The sequence below is a fragment of the Diachasma alloeum genome, unplaced genomic scaffold (assembly GCF_001412515.2).
Source record: "Diachasma alloeum isolate Michigan unplaced genomic scaffold, Dall2.0 Dall_scaffold_00560, whole genome shotgun sequence".
Lineage (NCBI taxonomy): Eukaryota > Metazoa > Arthropoda > Insecta > Hymenoptera > Braconidae > Diachasma > Diachasma alloeum.
Window position 1 is genome coordinate 93292 of NW_021680692.1, and position 20103 is coordinate 113394.

General features: G+C 40.4%; 1 protein-coding gene across 1 annotated transcript in view; it reads right to left on the reverse strand.

Annotated features, from left to right (window-relative positions):
* Positions 1–20103, reverse strand: part of LOC107043372 — a 294632-nt gene that overhangs the window by 32845 nt on the left and 241684 nt on the right. The window contains exon 2 of the mRNA XM_029126482.1: positions 10484–10645. Coding sequence (XP_028982315.1) covers positions 10484–10645 — 162 coding nt within the window. The remainder of the gene's footprint in view (positions 1–10483; positions 10646–20103) is intronic.

The window sequence follows — 20103 nt, forward strand, 5'->3', positions numbered from 1 at the left end:
CCTTTAAAGTGTTGGACACATCTGTCGAATCATAAGGAATTGAGGGTATTGGTCTAATCTAATTAAAAGAGAGAATATATGCTAAATGCAATTTAAAAGTTGATTCCATTTATTACTCAAGAATTAGATACTATCCGTTATCAATTTACATCTGATACTTTAATACCGTGAATTTACATCAAGTTCCTAACAATCATAAGGGAGAGAGAAAAAAGGCTAATCCTCTTTGCCAAATTAACTAGGATCAATGTTATTCACATTTTAAGTTTGCAGATACACTTTATCGTCTCCGAAATTATGTTTATTGGTGAAGATTTTTGAGAATGTAGTATTTCTTGTTCCTTTATTTTATTCTTCTTTGAGTCCTTATCTCACGTGAACTAGCGCACCAGCACAACAAGTAATTTTTCAACTCGCGGACCGATAACACTAGAGCTCGATTTTTAAATATTGTCTTTTGGACCAATCACTATGAAGATGTGCGTAATTGTGATTGAGTATATTCCCGATACTCGGATCACCAAATAGAAGCCGGGCAGAGGGTATATCTGATTCCGGAACCAGGTACTTGGCAATCGCGAGGAGTTCGCCCCTTTGTGTGCTCTTCGTCGATGCTAGGACAAGACTGACTTGATTTGTGATTTTTCCTTCAGTGCATTTCGGTGAATGCCCGGGAGTTTCATCATTTATCGCGCGGTCATTGCTCGGGTGGTGTGATGCTGATGCGCGATTTCGAAAAATTTCTGCTTGCTCGTCACATTCCATGGATGAGGCCGTGTTTGAAGTTGGTAAATCATAGCGTTCGATTGTTCGATTCTCCAGAATATTTTTCCCATGGGTCAATTTATAATTGATTGGTTATAAAATATATTCAAATATTTTTATATTTTCAAACACAACACACAAACTCTTATGACAAAGCTCACGCGCATCCCGATAATAGATGACCACTGTAAAAACTGTGGCTTGATCGTTATTCCAGTGAAACCCAGGTGCAGCCTCTTGAACCACGAATGCGTAATTTTCAGCGAAGTCTACTATGATAGCACATTCATTGCTATTCAGGTGCTCTTTCACGTGTCTTAAGTAACTTGATTGCTGTTTCGTTATGTACGCATGAGGTAAAAGGATTTCTGCTTGCTTGCAAACGTCTGCAATATATGAACGAGTTTGGCATTCAACGGTCTCTAGGGTGCACCTAGGTTTCGATACCCATTTTTTGTACGATATCTTCTCATCAAGATCGAGGAGCATTACAGTTGATAATTTTTCATGCAGAGCCTTCATTCCAGGGCACTTGAGACAATTTCCTAAGTAACACTCCGATGTAAATGGCTTGCACATGAGAATCAACAGTACGTCTTCAAAAGTCTCAGTGGGTTGTACCACTTCATCGATGATACAGCTGATATCCAATTCTGAAAATATCATAAATAAAATAATGATGAAATGATGAATGATGACTGGCATTAATTCGTTCTCAATGGTTCAATTATTTTCTTTTGCAATCTCATGGACTTCAATTGTCTTTACCACAGTGAAGTATTGACACGAGGTCATCTCTTTTAAGGCCAGAATCGTTTTTGAAAAAGAACGTTGAATTTGAGAGTATTATCAGAGTATTCATGATGATTTCTTTTATGAGGAAGTATCGGAACTGCGGAAAGGATCCCCACATTTTTTAAATCGATCCATGAAAATCCCCTGAATTGTCTTATGATTAATTGTAGTGTTAATCGTTTATCCTACTTTTTGTTAATTTACTCACTCATCAACATCAATTTGAAGTTTTGGTGAATGGGACACACGCATACAGTCCCACGAAGATGCAATGTTGAGACTTCAAAGCGGTAAACATGGATAAACCGACTTTAATTTCCTTGTTACGTTCCTTGAACTCGAGGTGGAGTTCATTCAGATTTCCCAATAGGTGTCGTTTCTGTTTATGAACTCTGCCTGTGCTCGTTGGAACCGATACAAAATCTTTTATTCCAGGAAGAAATGCACTGATATCATCTGATTCATAGAAGTTAATAACAGCAGTAACTGCCTGTGAAGAGAGACGTTTTCCTGAAACAAGAGAAACATAGGGGCAGGTTCATAATATATAGTAATTCTCCAGTTTTTCATTCCCCACAAAAAACTTGGAAGGGAAAATTTATTTTTTCTCTTCTTCGGCATAGCAAGGATGCCTTCTGATTCTGCGAGAGTTTTAGCTAATTTAGCAGTGTGGAATGTTGTGTTCATTGTTCTGGCCAGGTGAGCAATAGACCAAGATCGTGGAATAATTGTCAAAATCTGGATTTTGGTAGAATAATCAGTTGAAGGATCATGATATTTTTCTCACAATCGTCCAATAATATCGTGGAAATCATTAACATCTTGATCCTGGGGTGTTAATACTGCAATTTTGTGTTAATACTGCGGTCTGACCGTTCTCCCTCCAATGAAGAACAACGTCAATCTGTGTCAAACGAAGGGCCCCGTTCTAATGATGCAGTAGTGACAGATAAATGAAAAGAATTTTGACTCTTCACTGGAGATGCATTGAATCCAGAGTCATCAGCTCGGCCAGCTGAATCTTCGGTAAAGTCGACTGCTTCATCGTTTACATCCATTTCATCTTCCCTGTGAGAATTTCCTCGAAGATCATTTAGTTCTTCAGAATCGTCTAGGATATCATCTCGGAAATTACCTGAAAGTCACGCAATTTAATTATGAGATACGATCAAATCCGAGTATTTACTATTGAACCTTGAGATATTACCTGCACATTGTTGAGAAACCGAAGGGGGAGTTTCACCTGAACCTATTGGTTTACGACACGTTGCACAGAGTACATCCCTTCGTGATAATTGTGGCACCAAACGTACGATCCTCTCCGACACCCTCACTAAGCTATTTTTACGGAAATGGAACTTGATCCCAAATGGATTGGTACAACGATCAGGAATCATCCCAACCATGATGCCCAATATTGTATTGTAAAATTAATAGATAGAAGTTAAAACGCTGTCATGCGCTGCCTTCATCTCCCAAAGAATAGCGTTTTTTTTGCATAAAATTTAATAACTCTCGTTTTTATTACACTAAACAACGAAGATATGCAATAACTTCATATTCAGTGGATTGAAGGAATAAACAATCACTGCAACAATATTCCAAATCGATTATTCTCGAAGTTTTTCTCGAGACAATTTTCTACACTCCGTTAATTGTTCAACATGAGGATCTTTTAATAAAATAAAGAAAAGACTTTGACCACTTACTTGGTAAATCAAAATTAAGTCACATGAGTACGTAACACTGAGGGAAATTATACTCTCATGATTATCTGCTCTATTCACAAATTCACAAATCTTTCTTTATAGAGGAGACACGATCTGCCTGAGACGACAGTCGAACTCGTAATGATGCCACTTTGTTGACATTTCCTACTCATTATCCCAACTCTCCCTCAACCTCCCCCATCCTCCCCTACATGAGATCACATCAAGTCTTTGTTCCACGTTCGATTGCATTGTATGACTGACCTCTATAGAATAGAATAGAATAGAAAAAGTGCGGCTGGTCACTTAAAGCGCCCCGAGTCACCTAAATCATACGATCTTTTGTAACTTCCGCCTTAGTTTCGGTCAGTCACACAGCCCCAGCCCTGTGTTTCTCACTAGGCTAATAAGGCTGGTGACAGCCGCTTGTTGTAAGTCCTCTGGTTTCAGGAAAGCCTGGCCCCAGATTTTATAGCGACGGAGTGCTAATAGGGGGCATTCACATAAAATGTGGATGACGCCCTCCTTATCGCCTCCGCACAGTCTGCAGTCTTCTTGTTCTGCAAGTTTCATCTTGAACAGATGAGCTCTGAGAGCTGTATGACCCGTAAGGAGCCCTACTGCTACCCTCAGATCCCCTCTGTGCAACTCCAGAAGCTTTCTGGTCCTAACTCTTAGTTGCCCTCTCATAAGCAGTTTCGCTTGTCTGCAGGTCGCAACTTTCTCCCAACGCCTGACATGATCCCGCTGGAAATGATCTTTAATAAGAGTTTTTCCCACTGCGAAGGGCATGCCAAGCAGGCCGTGTGAGGGCACACTTTCTGTACCCTCCTTGGCCAGCTTATCTGCCTCTTCATTACCCAGAATCCCATGGTGACCTGGCACCCAGGTTACGGTGACCCGGTTGTTTTTACCCAGTGTGTCCAATGCCTGCATGCATTCCCACACCACCTGTGACTCTGTAGTGGGTTTTTCCAGGGCGTGTATCGCCGCCTGGCTGTCACTGCAGATGAATATTTTCATCTTTTTTGTGTCTCTCGCGTTCAGATACTCTGCACACTTAAGTATGCCCAGCATCTCTGCTTGAAAGACGGTTGAATGATGGCCCAGCGGAAAACTCTCTCCGAAGCCATCTTTCAGACGGTAGATGCCTGCCCCAAAACTTTCATTGAAGCCAGAGCCGTCCGTAAACCAGTAGTCCTCTCTTGGTCCTGGTTTACGTTTCGAGTCTAGCCACTCCTGTCTGGGTGGTATACTCGTTCTGAAAGTTTTCCTGATCTGATACTTCCTAGGAATCCTATCCGTCTTACCTATGAAGGGTCGATCATTGATTAGGCTAAGCCTTGTATGGCCTTGGCCCGTCATCTTCCATTCTAGTTGGCACCTTAGTCTATATGCAGTTGTGGTAGCACAACTCACAACCCTAAGGTCGAGGGGTGGGATACTGAGTGCTATTTCTAGCGCCTCAGTAGGTGTCGATTTCATGGCTCCTGTTGCAGCCCTCAGGAAGGTTCCCTGTAGGCTTTTCAACAGGTTCCTTGTTTCCGTCTTACTCACCCTCGGCCACCAAACGACCGCAGCGTATAACAGTCTCGGAAGTAGAACTATTTGGTAGAGCCAGAGCATCATTTTAGGATTGAGTCCCCATGTCCTGCCCACAGCTCTCCTGCATGCCCACATAGAGGCAAACACTTTATTTCTCTGAGTACAGATATGTTCTTTCCAGCTGAGTTTATTATCCAGGAGGACACCCAGATATTTCACTCTGCTGGTGTAGTTAATCTCCGAGCCATTTAGCTTCAGAGGTTGGATCTTTTCCAGTTTATAATTTCTGGTGAAAACCAGGATTGTTGTTTTGGCTGGATTTACCGATAGGCCAGTTACCCTGCACCAGTCCTCAATGATATTGAAGGCTGTTGCCATCAGGTCCCTTAGCACCCTCAGAAATCCGCCTTTCACAACAACTGCCACATCATCGGCGAAACCGATGACGTGGAAGCCGGCCTCACTTAGTTGATTTAGAAGTCCATCTACAACCAGGTTCCATAGCAGGGGCGAGAGAACTCCCCCCTGCGGACAGCCCCTAGTCGGACGTCCCTCCACACATACCCTCCCATGTCCTGCCGACAGTCTTCTGCTTTTCAGCATGTTTTGTGTCCAAGCAATGATAGTCTTGGACACCTGTCGTTCTTCCATGGCTTTTTCTATAGCCGGATTCGAAGTGCTATCAAAAGCCCCCTCAATATCCAGAAAGGCGCCTATGGCAAAACCCTTGACCGCCAGTTGTCCCTCAATCAGTCCCACCAGGTGATGTAAGGCGGTATCTGTTGATCGTCCCTCTCTGTATGCATATTGACAGGGGGAGAGGGGTCTGTCAGCCAAGGGCCCGGCCTTGATGTGTCTATCCACCAGCCTCTCCAGGGTCTTCAGGATGAAGGATGTGAGGCTTATAGGATGGAAGTCTTTTGGTTTTATATAACCGGTTTTTCCCGGCTTGGGAATGAATACTATCCTAGTCTCATTCCACACACTAGGGACATGTTTCAGGGCTATACTAGCTCTGAGTATCTTGGTTAGGGGTCCCGTGATAGTCTCTATCCCTTCCTGTAATAGGGCTGGGTAGATCCCGTCTGGTCCCGGTGCCTTGAAGGGTTCAAAGGTTTTGATGGCCCACTTGACCCCCCAGGGCTGCACTACTTTATTTGCCAATGCCCAATCATGGGTTTCGTAGACATCCCTCTGATTTTGCATTGTTTCTTTATCTCTCTCCTGGGCCTGTATGAAGCCTGGAAAGTGGGTGTTCATTAGGAGTTTCAGAGTCTCTCCCATGGTTTCCGTGTGGCTGCCATCTGGTGCCTGTAGGCTCCCTAGATATGGAGTCTTGTTTGTTCCAAGGATTTTTGCCAGCCTAGAGGTCTCCGATTGACTCTCCACATTGCTTGTGAAAGCCCTCCAGCAGTCCTCTTTGGCTGCCTTTATTGCCTTGTTGTAATCTGCGAGCAAGCCTCTGTAAGTTTTCCATGCGTCTTCCTTACGGGGGCCCGCTCTCATGTTCTTAGCTTTGTTAAAAGCTTTTCTAGCTTTGCCCCTCAGCCCACCGAGCCTCTCTGACCACCAAGGAGTCTCAGTGGGCTGCCCTTTCGGGATAAGCTTGCAGTTTGTCTCGAAGGAGTCCATGATGGCCTGGTTTAGGGCAATCGAAGCCTCCTCCAGCTGCTTTTTGTTGTTAAATCTGAGGATGATATCCCTGAGATTGTCAGATAGACTCTCTCGGTAATTTCCCCAGTTTGTTCGTCTTGGGTTTCTCACCCATTCCGTTTCTTTCACTGTGTGGATGGACATTCTTATGGTTTGATGATCGGACGCTGAGAGGTCCTTTGAGACCCTCCAGTCCCCAATCATGTCTGCCACTCTATCCGTCCCCAGAGTGATATCTATGACCTCCTGTCGTCTCCGATCTATGAAGGTAGGTTCTGACCCCCTATTAAGGATGTTTAGACCGGCCCCCATTATGAATTCCTGGAGGCTTTCCCCCCTGCCGTTAATGCCGGTGCTCCCCCATGCTACATGGTGCGAGTTGGCATCACAACCTAGCAGGAGTTCAAGTCCCCTTTCCTTCACATGGTTGCATAGGTCCTTTACTTTTTTCGAAGGAGGTGGTTCAGCCGAGTCATAGGGCATGTAAACTGACCCTACAACCAGGCTCATTTCCTCGCCTTGTCCCAGGCCCAGATCCACTTGTGCCACAGCCAGGTCTCCCTCACTAGCCTGTGAACAGAAGAAAGAGTCTAGTCCTTTAATAACAATGCAAGATCTAATTTTCTCCTGAGTGTTTGCGTGATAGATTCTGCCACAACCACTGAGGCCCTTAATAGCATTGTCCACTATCCATGGTTCCTGGATCATTGCTATGACAGTCTGCATCCCAGCTAACAGCCTGACTAGAGTAGCCGAGGCTGCTTTGCTGTGGTGCAAATTTATCTGTACAATGTGCACCCGGGTTGCAGCCATAATGATGACTACTTTCCTGGTACCTCTATGTACCCTTCTTCTGACTTTCACCACGGTCTTTCGCAAGCAGCTTGACAGTAGCTTTTTGAATCCCGCAGTGCAGTCTGAAGTTGCAGGCTTTCAGAACAGAGAGTGATCGGTCGTCTATCAGCGCAACGAAGTGGGCACTTTTCGCGTCCCTACTCTCACTGCCCCGAGCGACAACCCACTCTCTGGCCTGCAGTCCTGCATTTTGTTTCTCAAGGAAGCACAGTGCTTCTTGAGCGGTTAGATCTGGGTCTTCCACGTGTAGTACAACCCTGTGCTTCTTGGGAAGCTCCGAGGCTGCGACCACACGTACAGTAAGTCCAGCTATTTTGTTTTCGGGGAAAAGGCTTTTCAGCCAATTTCCCGTTTCCTCATCAGTGCAGCACACCATTGCCACACCTTCTCTTTCCCAGACACCGTTGAAGGTGGGTGCTTTCACCCCGTCAGGTAACGCCAGAATGGCCCTCTTCAGGAGTTTCTTCACCTCCGTTACCTCTTCAGTGCCCAGTTTCTGATCCGGATATGACTCCGGCATAACTGCAAACTTGAATGAGCTCGTAGTGTTCTGAGCATATGTGCCCTGATCCTGCGTTCTCATTCTCTTTTCTTTCGGTCTGACTGAGGGGCTTGGCGTAGTACGCTCTGATGGAAGGCGTTTTATTGCCTTCCTCGTAGCCCCCTCCCCCCTTCCCTCATCGACCTTCGCTGCTGCATCCGTCAAGGTTGCAATCGCCCCCGAGGTTTGATGCAGCTTCGCTCTCTTGCGACGTCTTCTCTCGGCTCCACTCAGTCTGACCCGATTCACATCGGTACCAGACTGGTCAGCCTTGTCAGACTTCGTGTGTTCGCCATCGCTGGCCCCACCCGAAGTTGCTTTTTCAATATTAAGATTTTTTAAATTGGTTTCCATTTTAGTCCCACGAGTACCGCGGTTAAGCGTTTTCACCTGGTGCATTGCCGCGATTGCCCAGGGCTTGGCTTGTCTCGGGTGGGTTACACCCAAGACTACTCTCAGAGGTCGCCCAGGTTTCTGAGAGGCACCGTTAGCGACACAGCTCCCCCTGTGCCACGCATCCTTAGGCACGGTATGGCCGAGGCCATGGCTTACGCCGCTCACACACATGGATTGGGTGGACTCCTCTTAGCGACCGCGAGCAGCGGTAGTCCTTAAGACCTCCACCGCCCGCGACCGAGCCCCCTCACTACGACAAAGTGGGAACCCAGTAGAGGGGGTGACTGACCTCTATACCCTTAATTCATTTTCTCCATTGTATACATCGATTTATTTTCTCAATGTAAAATAATAATTTCCCATAGATTATCAACGAAGTCATTTTTATAATTACAGAAGTACTGACTAGGAGGTGTAGAATGAGGGAGCTAACGAATTACCGGATTTTTTTTTTACATTTATCCGTGAGATCCTGGGATTTGAACCGTATCTTCAACGTATCTCGAAACCATTGTCTCATACCGACTGCGCCACCGTGAGGTCCAGACAATCTACCATTCGTAGGTGACACATGTAGATAACCGCGAAAAATTTCAGTTGACAAATTTTTCTTTTTTTTTTCAAAAATCCATTTAAAAAATCTCCTTTTGAGATCCAGTGATGCGATATCTACGAAAATGATCGTAAAACATAGTATTTTATGTGGTGAAAATTTCATGCAAATTAAAAATGTTTTTTTTTCATAAATCAAGTTTTTGTGGTGAAAATGAAGGTTTTTTGACTCTAAAAGCGTCCTAATAATATTTAATAGAAAAATTGATATTTTTATCCAATGCTGCATGGAAAAACAAACAATTTCCGTTTTTACAATTTTTCACGTAACTTATCACCGGAAGCCGAAAATAGCGTCTAAAGTTAAAAAGTTCAAAATTCGATTGTTGCTAAACGGTTGACGGAAAACAAAAAAAAATACGGGGTGTTATATTTACGTGATGAATGGGTGGAGCCATCCGCAAGCAAATCTAAGACCATGAGGTTTGAAACCTCACGAGTTGACATGGAATGCCCCATTATATTTATCCACGTTGAATTATTATATCCATGTGTATTTTCCAATTTATTGATTTAACCTATTTATATATTTTCATTACTCCGTAAGTAAGGTTTATAATGCTTCACACTTGACGAAAGTTACAACAAAAATATCTAGTTATGGCCCATATGGCTGCTGTACTCATCTTCCGTTCATTTTGCAAACTTATATTTGCTAGAACAGTTTTTTTGGCATGGATACGTCTATGGTTTCGTTATGGGGGGTCGTTCGGTAAAAAAAATGCTTTTGCAGCCGCACCATCTATCGACGATGCTGACTTTCGATATATTCGATCTATCGATAAGATAGCGACGAGTTGTTACTCATAGAAATTTCCAGTATATAAATTTCTAGATTCAAAATTCGCTATAAAAGGCGGATCGGCACGCTCCGCTGTCAGTCGTAAATTGGCAATCAAAGAGTCAAAGTAAAGTAAAGAGTATCGTATAAAGTAAAGAGTGTAAATATCTGGTGCAGTGGTAATGTCAGTCTAGATATTGACGTGGATACGTCTATGGTTTCAATATGGGGGGTCATTTTGGGAAACGGGCCTTATGTGCCGCGCCATCTGTCGGGAGTCTAGAAAATTCTAGATATTTCGAGGTAATTCGAGAAGATTTTTAAAATTTCAAAAAAATTCAAGGAGTTTCTAGAAATTTCGAGGAAATTCAGGGAGTTCCTCCAAAATTCGAGGGAATTCAAAGAGTTTCTAGAAAATTCGGGAGAATTCAAGGAGTTCCCAGAAAATTCGAGAAAGAAGGAAAGACCATGGACGTATCCACGTACAATTACAGCTGTATCGAAGATACAGCCGCCTGCTATTTCTTTGGCCTTGTGATGACTAGTATTATAGAGATACATCCTGTAGCGTCAACTATCAACATTCGAGTGAAAAATCACCGAAATGCTAGCCTCGAAATCGCAACTTTTGACTATTCATTTTTCAATGTTTCAAGTAAATTTAAACCAATCATCTTCAATTGATTGTTCACAGTGAAAAACACAATTGTCATCAATGCTTCTGCAAAGGGATGATATGTGGTACAAAGTGAGTTGTTTACAGATACCAATTTGATACCAATTTGTTCAATTGCAATTCATCCAGTTTCATTAATGCAGTGCAGAAGTTACCCTTTTGAGAAATTTTTCTGCATACAGTTGGTTCCAAAGAACTCATATGTTCCAATCGGGGCTGGAGACTGCAATTGACAATTCCAAGGCCATAAGGATCAAAGGGATCACCACATCTGGGATCAAATCTGCTGTTGCACTCGTAACAAATCACAGCCTCTCCTGGAACAGAGACAATTTTTAATCTTAAGAATGTTATGCATATCCTCCTTTCTCATGTGATAGCGATCATCGCGTTAAATCGCAAAGTTGTAATCTTTGTGTAAAATGTTAATCAAGTTGAAATTGAAGTTTATACTTGTCTCAAGGAGGGGAGCGGTGGAAAACACAATAAAAGCCTTTCTTTCTCATATGACGGCGATGTTCACGTTAAATCGCGAAGTTGACAGTACCCACTGGGCAGTCGCCGAGGTAAGACGTGTTTACAACGCGCACCGAGTGATATCAAAATTCTGTGTTTCCTATCCATTGAAACTAACAGGCATTGTTCAAGTATTCTCTTTGAGCTCCACAGTTTACTGTGTGTGTGTGGGTGTATACCCAGTGAATCTTATTTTTTTTTGACTTCGTATTTGTTCTGACTACAGGGGAAACATCAACGTCAATCATGTCTTCGATACATCAAGACTCCTCCCCAAGCGCTCCTACTCCCAGATTATTGAACAAGCCAATCTACTGCAAAAAGATCAAGCAATAGTACTATAAGCAATTGATGGGTTCACAACTCGTGACTATGCTTTAGCTCTCGGGAAGGTCATCAATCCAGCTGCAATGATCTCCGTTGCACACATTTCTAACAAGAGAATTATCTTCGTATTAATAAACAAAGAACTAGTCAAGGAACTCACTCATGTGGATAGAAAAGCTTGGATAGAAAAGCTTTTTATTAGTCCTGGGATAAAATGATCCCTTTTAATGAAATAGATTTGTACAAAAAGTTAAATATCTCCGATACTGCTCGGCCGATTGCGCCTATTCAAAATACGAATCTTCAGTATTGTAAGAGCTATAAACACACCAAATTTCAACTTACTATTTTTATTTTTTCTCAAAATATCGTGCGTACAAGGATGAAAAAAAAAACAACGGGAATATCTCTGATTTTTTGTATGAACGAATATACATATTTTGATTGATCTAGATGGTGGCCAACGAGACAAGTATTTTGAGAAAAAAAATTGAAATCCGTCCAGTAGTTCATGAGAAATTTGAAGAAATATATTTACACAAAAGGTTGAATAACTCAAGAACCGCTCAACCAATTACCCCCATCCACGATACCAACCTTTGATGTTATAAAAGCTTGAAACATACAAAATTTCAACTCCCTATCTCCATTCTTTATAGTGTTATCGTGTAAACAAGATTTTTCATAAAAAAACCGAAAAATGGCAATATCTTCAAATTTTGTCTGAACGAGTATATAGATTTTGATTCGATCTAGATAGAAGCCATCGAGACGAGTATTTTGAAAAAAGAAATATTGAAATCAGTGGAGTAGATTTTAAGATTGTGAGGAAAAACGAAATTTAATGAAGTTCTATCTCAGGAACTACTGGACCGACCGGGCTGAAACTGCGTACCAAAGTGAAGCATAATCATAGCTACTAGGAGCCATAATTTCAGACTTTTATCGATAAATTTCACCGTATTTATGTTGAATTTTCTAAAAATTGATCACCAAGCACCCAAGTTATCCCACACATATACAGACATGATCCTAAAAACATTATTTTTGCACGTTTCATAACATTCTGGACGATTTGCCATCAAAATTAGAAAATCGAGAAATCGCTCAAATACAAGGCTTTCATTCGGAAGCAAAAAGGGATAAATAAATGGCGAAAAAAGATTTAGAAAAGGATAAGAATAATAAAAGAAAAGGAAGGACATTACAAAAAAAGCAAAAAACAAAGAATACAACGAGGCAAGTATTTTGAAAAAAAAAATTGAAATCGGATGGATAGATTCTGAGATATTTATGAAAAATGATTTTGATACAATTTTGAATATCTCCTAAACTAATCATCTGATTCAGCCCATATTCAATCCCATCCATTGCAGTACTAAGAGGCAGACTTGTGCCACATTTCAAGTTGATATATCAATTAAAAAAATAACTAGCGTGCGAACAAGGATTTTGAGCGAAAAATGGAAAAATTGAAATATCTCTGAAATTTAGTACAAACGGGTATACGTATTTCGATTGATTTAGATAAGAGACATCGAGGCGAGTATTTAAAAAAAAATTGAAATCTCATGGATAGAATCTGAGATGTTTACGAAAAACGATTTAGACACAAATGGCTTTTTCTCGAAAACGGTTAGACCGATTCAGCTGAACCGGTGCAAAGAGTTAGTCCACATTCATACCTATAATCTTACGAAATTTCAGATTTTAAAAAATTTTTTTATCCGTTTATTCCTTCGATTTTCTACAAGTTGACCATCAAGTTGGTCAAGTTGACCATGCGCACATACAGACACAGTCGTCAAACTTTGTATTTTTACATTTCAGACCATTCTATATCATTTCCACGCAAAATTAGAAAATCTAAAAGTCCATGGAATACAATGCTTCCATTTGGAAGCAAAAAGGCAAATCTTCCCAATTTTTGCTCCGACGATGAAAGTGATAGCCTTTCTACATGTAATTCTCTCTCTTCCAATGATAGTTTGAAGCAATTCGATGCTCATCTCTCAGCTGCTGACTTAAAGATACAAGAGTTCAAGCACGTATATCTGCTGTCTCTCGATGAATTGAAGGTTTTCCTTGCCAGAATATAGGGTGTTTCCAATCCACTGTCTGTATTACTTGACGTGACTCAAGATACTCCAGGCGTTATTACAATGTTGAAAAATGCCGTCAAGTTTCTTGGTGATCGCCCGCTCAAGAACCGTATCAGCAGACTCATCAGGAAGCTGGAATCATTTAGTCCCCCCTCACCAACTGGTGAAGCCTCTCAGGAACGTTCGGCCACCTCTCAGACTACGAAACCTCCAGTAATCTCTATAGGATCAGAGCAACCCGATGCTGTTGAAACCACTCACAAATCATCATAAATTCTACGAGCAACAATTCTTATCCCCATCGAGCCAATTCCAGTTCTGTCAACTTTAATGGCCTGAAGATCTACTATTGGAACTGTAGAGGTTTGCGCTGACATCTGCAAGAACTCGAACTAGTGTCCAAGACTCAAGATACCATAGTTTGTACAGAACCATGGTTACCCTCTAATTATGTGAAGAATAAATTTTTTGCAGGTTTCAACATTATTAGACAGGATAGAGAATATAGCAAGGGAGGAGGTTTGTTAATTGCTATTAAAGAAGACATTGCTTATAGACGTATAAATACTGAACGTATTCCGAGCGAAATCGCTGAAACCAACCCGGAAATAGGTTTATTTGGAATTTATAGAGCTCCCGGTAAAATCATTCCTCAATCAGACTGGGACCTGATAATCTCGTTAGCTTAATACCATGATCATAGCATACTTATTAAAGATTTCAACGCTCATAATTTCGCTTGGAATTGTTCAAAAACTGACTCTAACGGGGAGAGACTACTAAATAGCTTATCAAGTTTCAATTTAATCTTTCATAACACTGACACCATTATTAGACTAGACGAACGCTTAGAATCTAATTTGGATCTTTTAATATCCTCAAGTTCAATTGCTGACTGAGTTAAGTACAAAATTCATGACGAACCACAAGATTCCGATCACTTCCCGGTGCTGATTCAACTTGCTTCGGATAAATCAATTTACAGAAAAAAGTCTTTCAAATCATCCTCTCTGAGGACAGACGGGGAATCAATTGATAATGATTTAAAACAGTCATATAGCTCATTTTTTCATCCAAGTTATGACACCCTCCGAGAAATACGTCTTCTCCATAAAAACAATTAGTGACACGATCATCCAACATACGCCTCAAGAAAACCGTTCCCAATCATATCCACAGAAATTCAGTCCCCTGGTTCGACGAGGAATGTTATAAAGTTAAAAGATTACGCAGGGCGGCGTATAAAAAATGGCAATATACTAGGAGTGGGGTCTAGGTGAATTCTTCCCAGACAACTCATCCCAAACAATTTCATCCCAAAACATTCATCCCATGGAAAATTCATCCCAAAATTCAAATTTCAATGAAGTTTTCAACGTCAACAAGAGAAAATAAGGGGAAAGTGAATAGATTCTTTATTCTCAAAAAAACAAACACACTAAACACAAAATGAAAAGCAATTAAATTTATTATTAAATATATCACCATTTCTACACAATCTCCTTCACAACACCGATCAACGGATCTACGATAAACATTCCAAGAGACACCATTGAATAAGTCTTCATCCATCACAACAAATATTCGTCAAATACGCGAGAATAATAGCCCACGTCGAATGCGTCACAATACCATACCATGTCATTGACGAAATTAATGAACGGTTTATACGAAACATTTTAAATAACGAATTGGAAATAAATTATTAATTTTAACTATCATCCATTATAATCTGTGACGAGGCATATTCATTTATTTTTTATTATTTTTCTACATATTTTTTCCCATTACACACTGCCCCCTAAAAGGTAAATCCCGCCACCGTTGGATACCCCTTCCCCAGAATTTTCGCCTCATCACCCCTCTACCACAGTTCTGGACATCACGAAGACATCAGCCGAAAGAAGACATCAGTTCCGGCCCCACCCGATCAATTGGAGAAGCCATCGCCTCCGGGAAATTCCCCACACTGGANTTACGTGTACAAAAGTTGCCTGGCCTCCCCCACTCCCTAGATCTCAGTAAAGGCCTTATTTACGTCTTTTGACGATCATAATTGTATTTAGAAAAGAATATAGGTTATTATTCTCAAATTATCCCTTATTTGTCCCTTTTCTTGACTCGCCCTAATCCTTTTTTCAGGAATTAGTATTATAGAATCTAGAAAACGGAATCTAGAATTGGTCACAAATCATAATAAAGGTCAAATTAAAAGTCAAAATTTTGAGCCATATTTTCCAAATACTTCACAACACGTACAGCATCATATCTGTCAACAACTCGTTCACAATTATCAGCGAACAGTAGAACATGTTAACTAGCCGGCGCTCTACGCGTGACTAATTCCAATACCATGAACGACAAAATTTCTATACCCCTGCTGAAGTTCAATACCCAGGTAATCCGATGAATCACTAATCCGATGAATCCAAATCTTTCACATTCTAAGTTGTATGTCATCTTGGGATGAATTTGTTTTGGTATGAATTTGTTCTGGGATGAAATTGTATTGGAATGAAATGTCATGGGATGAGTTTGTCGGATGAATTCACCGGATACCCTAGGAGTGAGACTGATTTTTTTTCGTCTAAAAGAGCTGCTGCTCATGCCAGGAGAACGTTTAAAACAAAAAAGAGAGTTAATTTTCATAAATTTGCAGAAACTATCAATATGAAGTGTAACATCAGTTATGTCTGATATACTTGCAAAGTGTTCAAAAACAGTTGGGTTAATAACCAGTCCATGAACAAGCCGAACATCTACAGCTTCAAGGCTGGGTAAGAGGTTTTCTCAATTCAATTAGTCCGGCTTGGTGTTGCCCTGATCCTGACTACGCCCCTGTCTGCGCCGAAAATGAATTCCCAAAATCAGCCTTCAGTTTTGTCGAATTCAATATCGCTCTAGATTCAAGTAAAATTAAATCATCCCTGGGTATTGACGGACTCGACTACCTAGTCCTGAAAAAAATGCCAATCCAATACAGACTTCTCCTCTTGGACATATTTAATGGAATGTATGCCGAATCTTACTTTCCCTCGTTATGGAAAGATCAGCTCATACATTTTATTCCTAAATCCAGAGGCTCAGGTGTTCGTCCCATTGCATTATCATCTTGTGTGTGCGAACTTTTTGAAATCATGGTGAAACAGCGCCTTCAATGGTGGATAGAAAAAGAAGGCTTACTACCTGACTCTCAAAGTGGATTCCGGAAAGGCCGATCGTGTTATGATAACTTATCTAATTTAATTTTACACGCCGATTATAATCTATCAAGAAATCGTGAGACCCTGGCTGTTTTTCTGGACGTAAAGTACGCATTTGACAACGTTGACTCAAGAATTCTAATTGATAAACTCGCTTCCATTGAACTTCCTTCCAATCTAGTTAAATTTGTTAAATTTCTCATGTATGATAGAAATATCTACTCTCTTTTCAACACTCATCCTCGGAAAGTATGCAAAGGTATCCCTCAAGGAGGAGTCTTGTCTCCACTCTTATATGGTTGCCACGATGAACGGAGTTACAATTTAATTTCCCGTATCTTTATTATTTTAATGATCTTTTTCAGAACTTATTGTATCAATTATTGTTATCCAAATTTTTTCTCCAAATGCGAGTCTATTTTATTTTACTCTAAATTTCGGTTAACTGTCTTTCACAAAAATTTGCAATTCCGTTCACGCGATTTAAAATACAAAAATAATAATAATTACCTTGTAGATTGCACTTCGATTTTAATTACTATTATTTCACAAAAAAAAGTACAGGTCTTCATAGTCTTCCAATTCTATCTTCCAGGGTCTTTCAATTTGATTTGTATTTAATTATATTAAATTTCTAAATAAGATCTCAATGACGTAATAGTCCAAATTTAAGTTACTCAGGTAAATCAATGTAATAATCCCATGAAAAGAATAAGTAAATAACAAAAGAAAGAATTTATTCAGTTCAATTGTGCAATGAAAGCTCTCAAAATTTATCTACAATGGTGTGATAATTCACGTCTGAATTATCACCATTCATCCACACGTTTCGCTCCAATCTGATTTTCAATAATTAATTCCGGGAGAAATACTATAATTTCGTGAAGAACAATTGATCGATCAAACCGATATTTATCTCCCGCAATTTCTACTCTTCAAGTTATCACGAATAATTAATATTTGCCCGAATTTATCGAATTATTGTGAACACGTTTTCCCCCGTGGGAATTACCACTTCCGGTTGCACTAGCACATGCTCCAGCAAAATTCACCCAAATTCCGGCCCCGAATATTACGAGTATTTCGATTATGAATAATCACACGACATCCGGGTTCGTTGGAAAATAATCCTGATGTCTGATCTGATTTTATTCTTCCGAATGAGACCTAATAAATCCCAACATTTGGATTTCCCACGCACGTAATAATTCATTGGTACTCACGATGCCACGTGTTGCAACGCCTCGTAATTTTTCTCCGGTTTTCGTCGTATTTTGTCCTCTGGGTGNTCTCCACTCTTATATGGTTGCCACGATGAACGGAGTTACAATTTAATTTCCCGTATCTTTATTATTTTAATGATCTTTTTCAGAACTTATTGTATCAATTATTGTTATCCAAATTTTTTCTCCAAATGCGAGTCTATTTTATTTTACTCTAAATTTCGGTTAACTGTCTTTCACAAAAATTTGCAATTCCGTTCACGCGATTTAAAATACAAAAATAATAATAATTACCTTGTAGATTGCACTTCGATTTTAATTACTATTATTTCACAAAAAAAAGTACAGGTCTTCATAGTCTTCCAATTCTATCTTCCAGGGTCTTTCAATTTGATTTGTATTTAATTATATTAAATTTCTAAATAAGATCTCAATGACGTAATAGTCCAAATTTAAGTTACTCAGGTAAATCAATGTAATAATCCCATGAAAAGAATAAGTAAATAACAAAAGAAAGAATTTATTCAGTTCAATTGTGCAATGAAAGCTCTCAAAATTTATCTACAATGGTGTGATAATTCACGTCTGAATTATCACCATTCATCCACACGTTTCGCTCCAATCTGATTTTCAATAATTAATTCCGGGAGAAATACTATAATTTCGTGAAGAACAATTGATCGATCAAACCGATATTTATCTCCCGCAATTTCTACTCTTCAAGTTATCACGAATAATTAATATTTGCCCGAATTTATCGAATTATTGTGAACACGTTTTCCCCCGTGGGAATTACCACTTCCGGTTGCACTAGCACATGCTCCAGCAAAATTCACCCAAATTCCGGCCCCGAATATTACGAGTATTTCGATTATGAATAATCACACGACATCCGGGTTCGTTGGAAAATAATCCTGATGTCTGATCTGATTTTATTCTTCCGAATGAGACCTAATAAATCCCAACATTTGGATTTCCCACGCACGTAATAATTCATTGGTACTCACGATGCCACGTGTTGCAACGCCTCGTAATTTTTCTCCGGTTTTCGTCGTATTTTGTCCTCTGGGTGACGATTTCGAGGTTCCTTGCCCAAGGGAACGAACGGCCAACTCTCCAGTCTCACTAGAGAGATTATCACTAACTTAAATATACTTAATTAATAAAAAAGGGTTAGAGTGCCACCACTATGATCTACATAGGAGTGAGGATGATCCAAAAGTGATGAAAAATGGCTGGCTTCTCGTTGTTCAGGTCCGGTTCCTTTGCTCCAATTATTTTGGCCAATGGGAAAATTCCTTTACTGGTGTTTTGAATTGTAGAGCCAGGATGTTGAGACCTGTGCATTTTTATTGGCCATGAACTTGCCCACCACGCCGCCAATGTCAAGGTTGATAATTTCCGTTGTCCCGATGTATTCTCGTCTCTGATTGGTTCGGAAGTTGACCCATGCGCCGTCATTATGCGGTCGTTGAATCATTCATGAGTGTGGTCAACTCGTCAGGTGTTTCAGTTATCGACCTCAGTATTGATTCTTCCTTCCCTCCTGTCTTTGGAATTATTGTTATTCACTCGGGATTATGACGTTTCCCAGTGGATTATATTCCCTCCATGCAGATTGAGTCCTTGTTGTGGATTCTTTCAGGAGTTGTGTTGGTTCCAGTTGGAGTATTGGTTCTCGTTGTTCCAAACCATGTGTTCCGGGTTCCCTCTAACCTTTATTGTGGGATGATTGACAGGTGATGGTGTTATTTCATTGACTGGCTATTGTGATGTACTGTAGTTTACTCATCCGGTCCCTTTTTATGTTAGGATGATTCAGAGGGTTTTATTGGATATTTTCCCTCCTCTCAGGGTGATATTTGGGTTGATTCGTGTCATGGCCTGCTGCTTGGCTCCAGGTCATCTTGGCTGGTGCATTGAGTACTCGGGGTTCTTCTCATCCTTCTCGGTGGATGGTTGATTTCGGCTACCCTCTTGGTGGTTTTGACAGGGGTTCTTAACCTCTAATACAACATTTCAATTTAATATTAGGAGGGAGGAAGGTGAGAGCTCTCATCGTACTCAGGTTTTCTTTTATAGTTCATCTTTTTGTTAGTTTAATTGACTCTCCGGGTTTGCCCCTAAGAGTATTATTAAACGAAATTTCGATTTCGTTACATGGTATTTACGTCAGCGATGTTATGCGAGGCCTTCCGTGTGAAGTAATCAATTCTTAATTCGCGGATGATATCACCTTATATCACAGTTTTTCTTCACTAAAAAAAATTAACGGGCTATTGAGAGGGCTATTCAGTAAGCGAAAATTTACGGGACATTGGACTGTCTTCCCCCCTTGAAGACTGAATTAATTCATTTTAACAAGGGCAGATCGCCCCCAGATGACACTTCAATTATTGTTGAT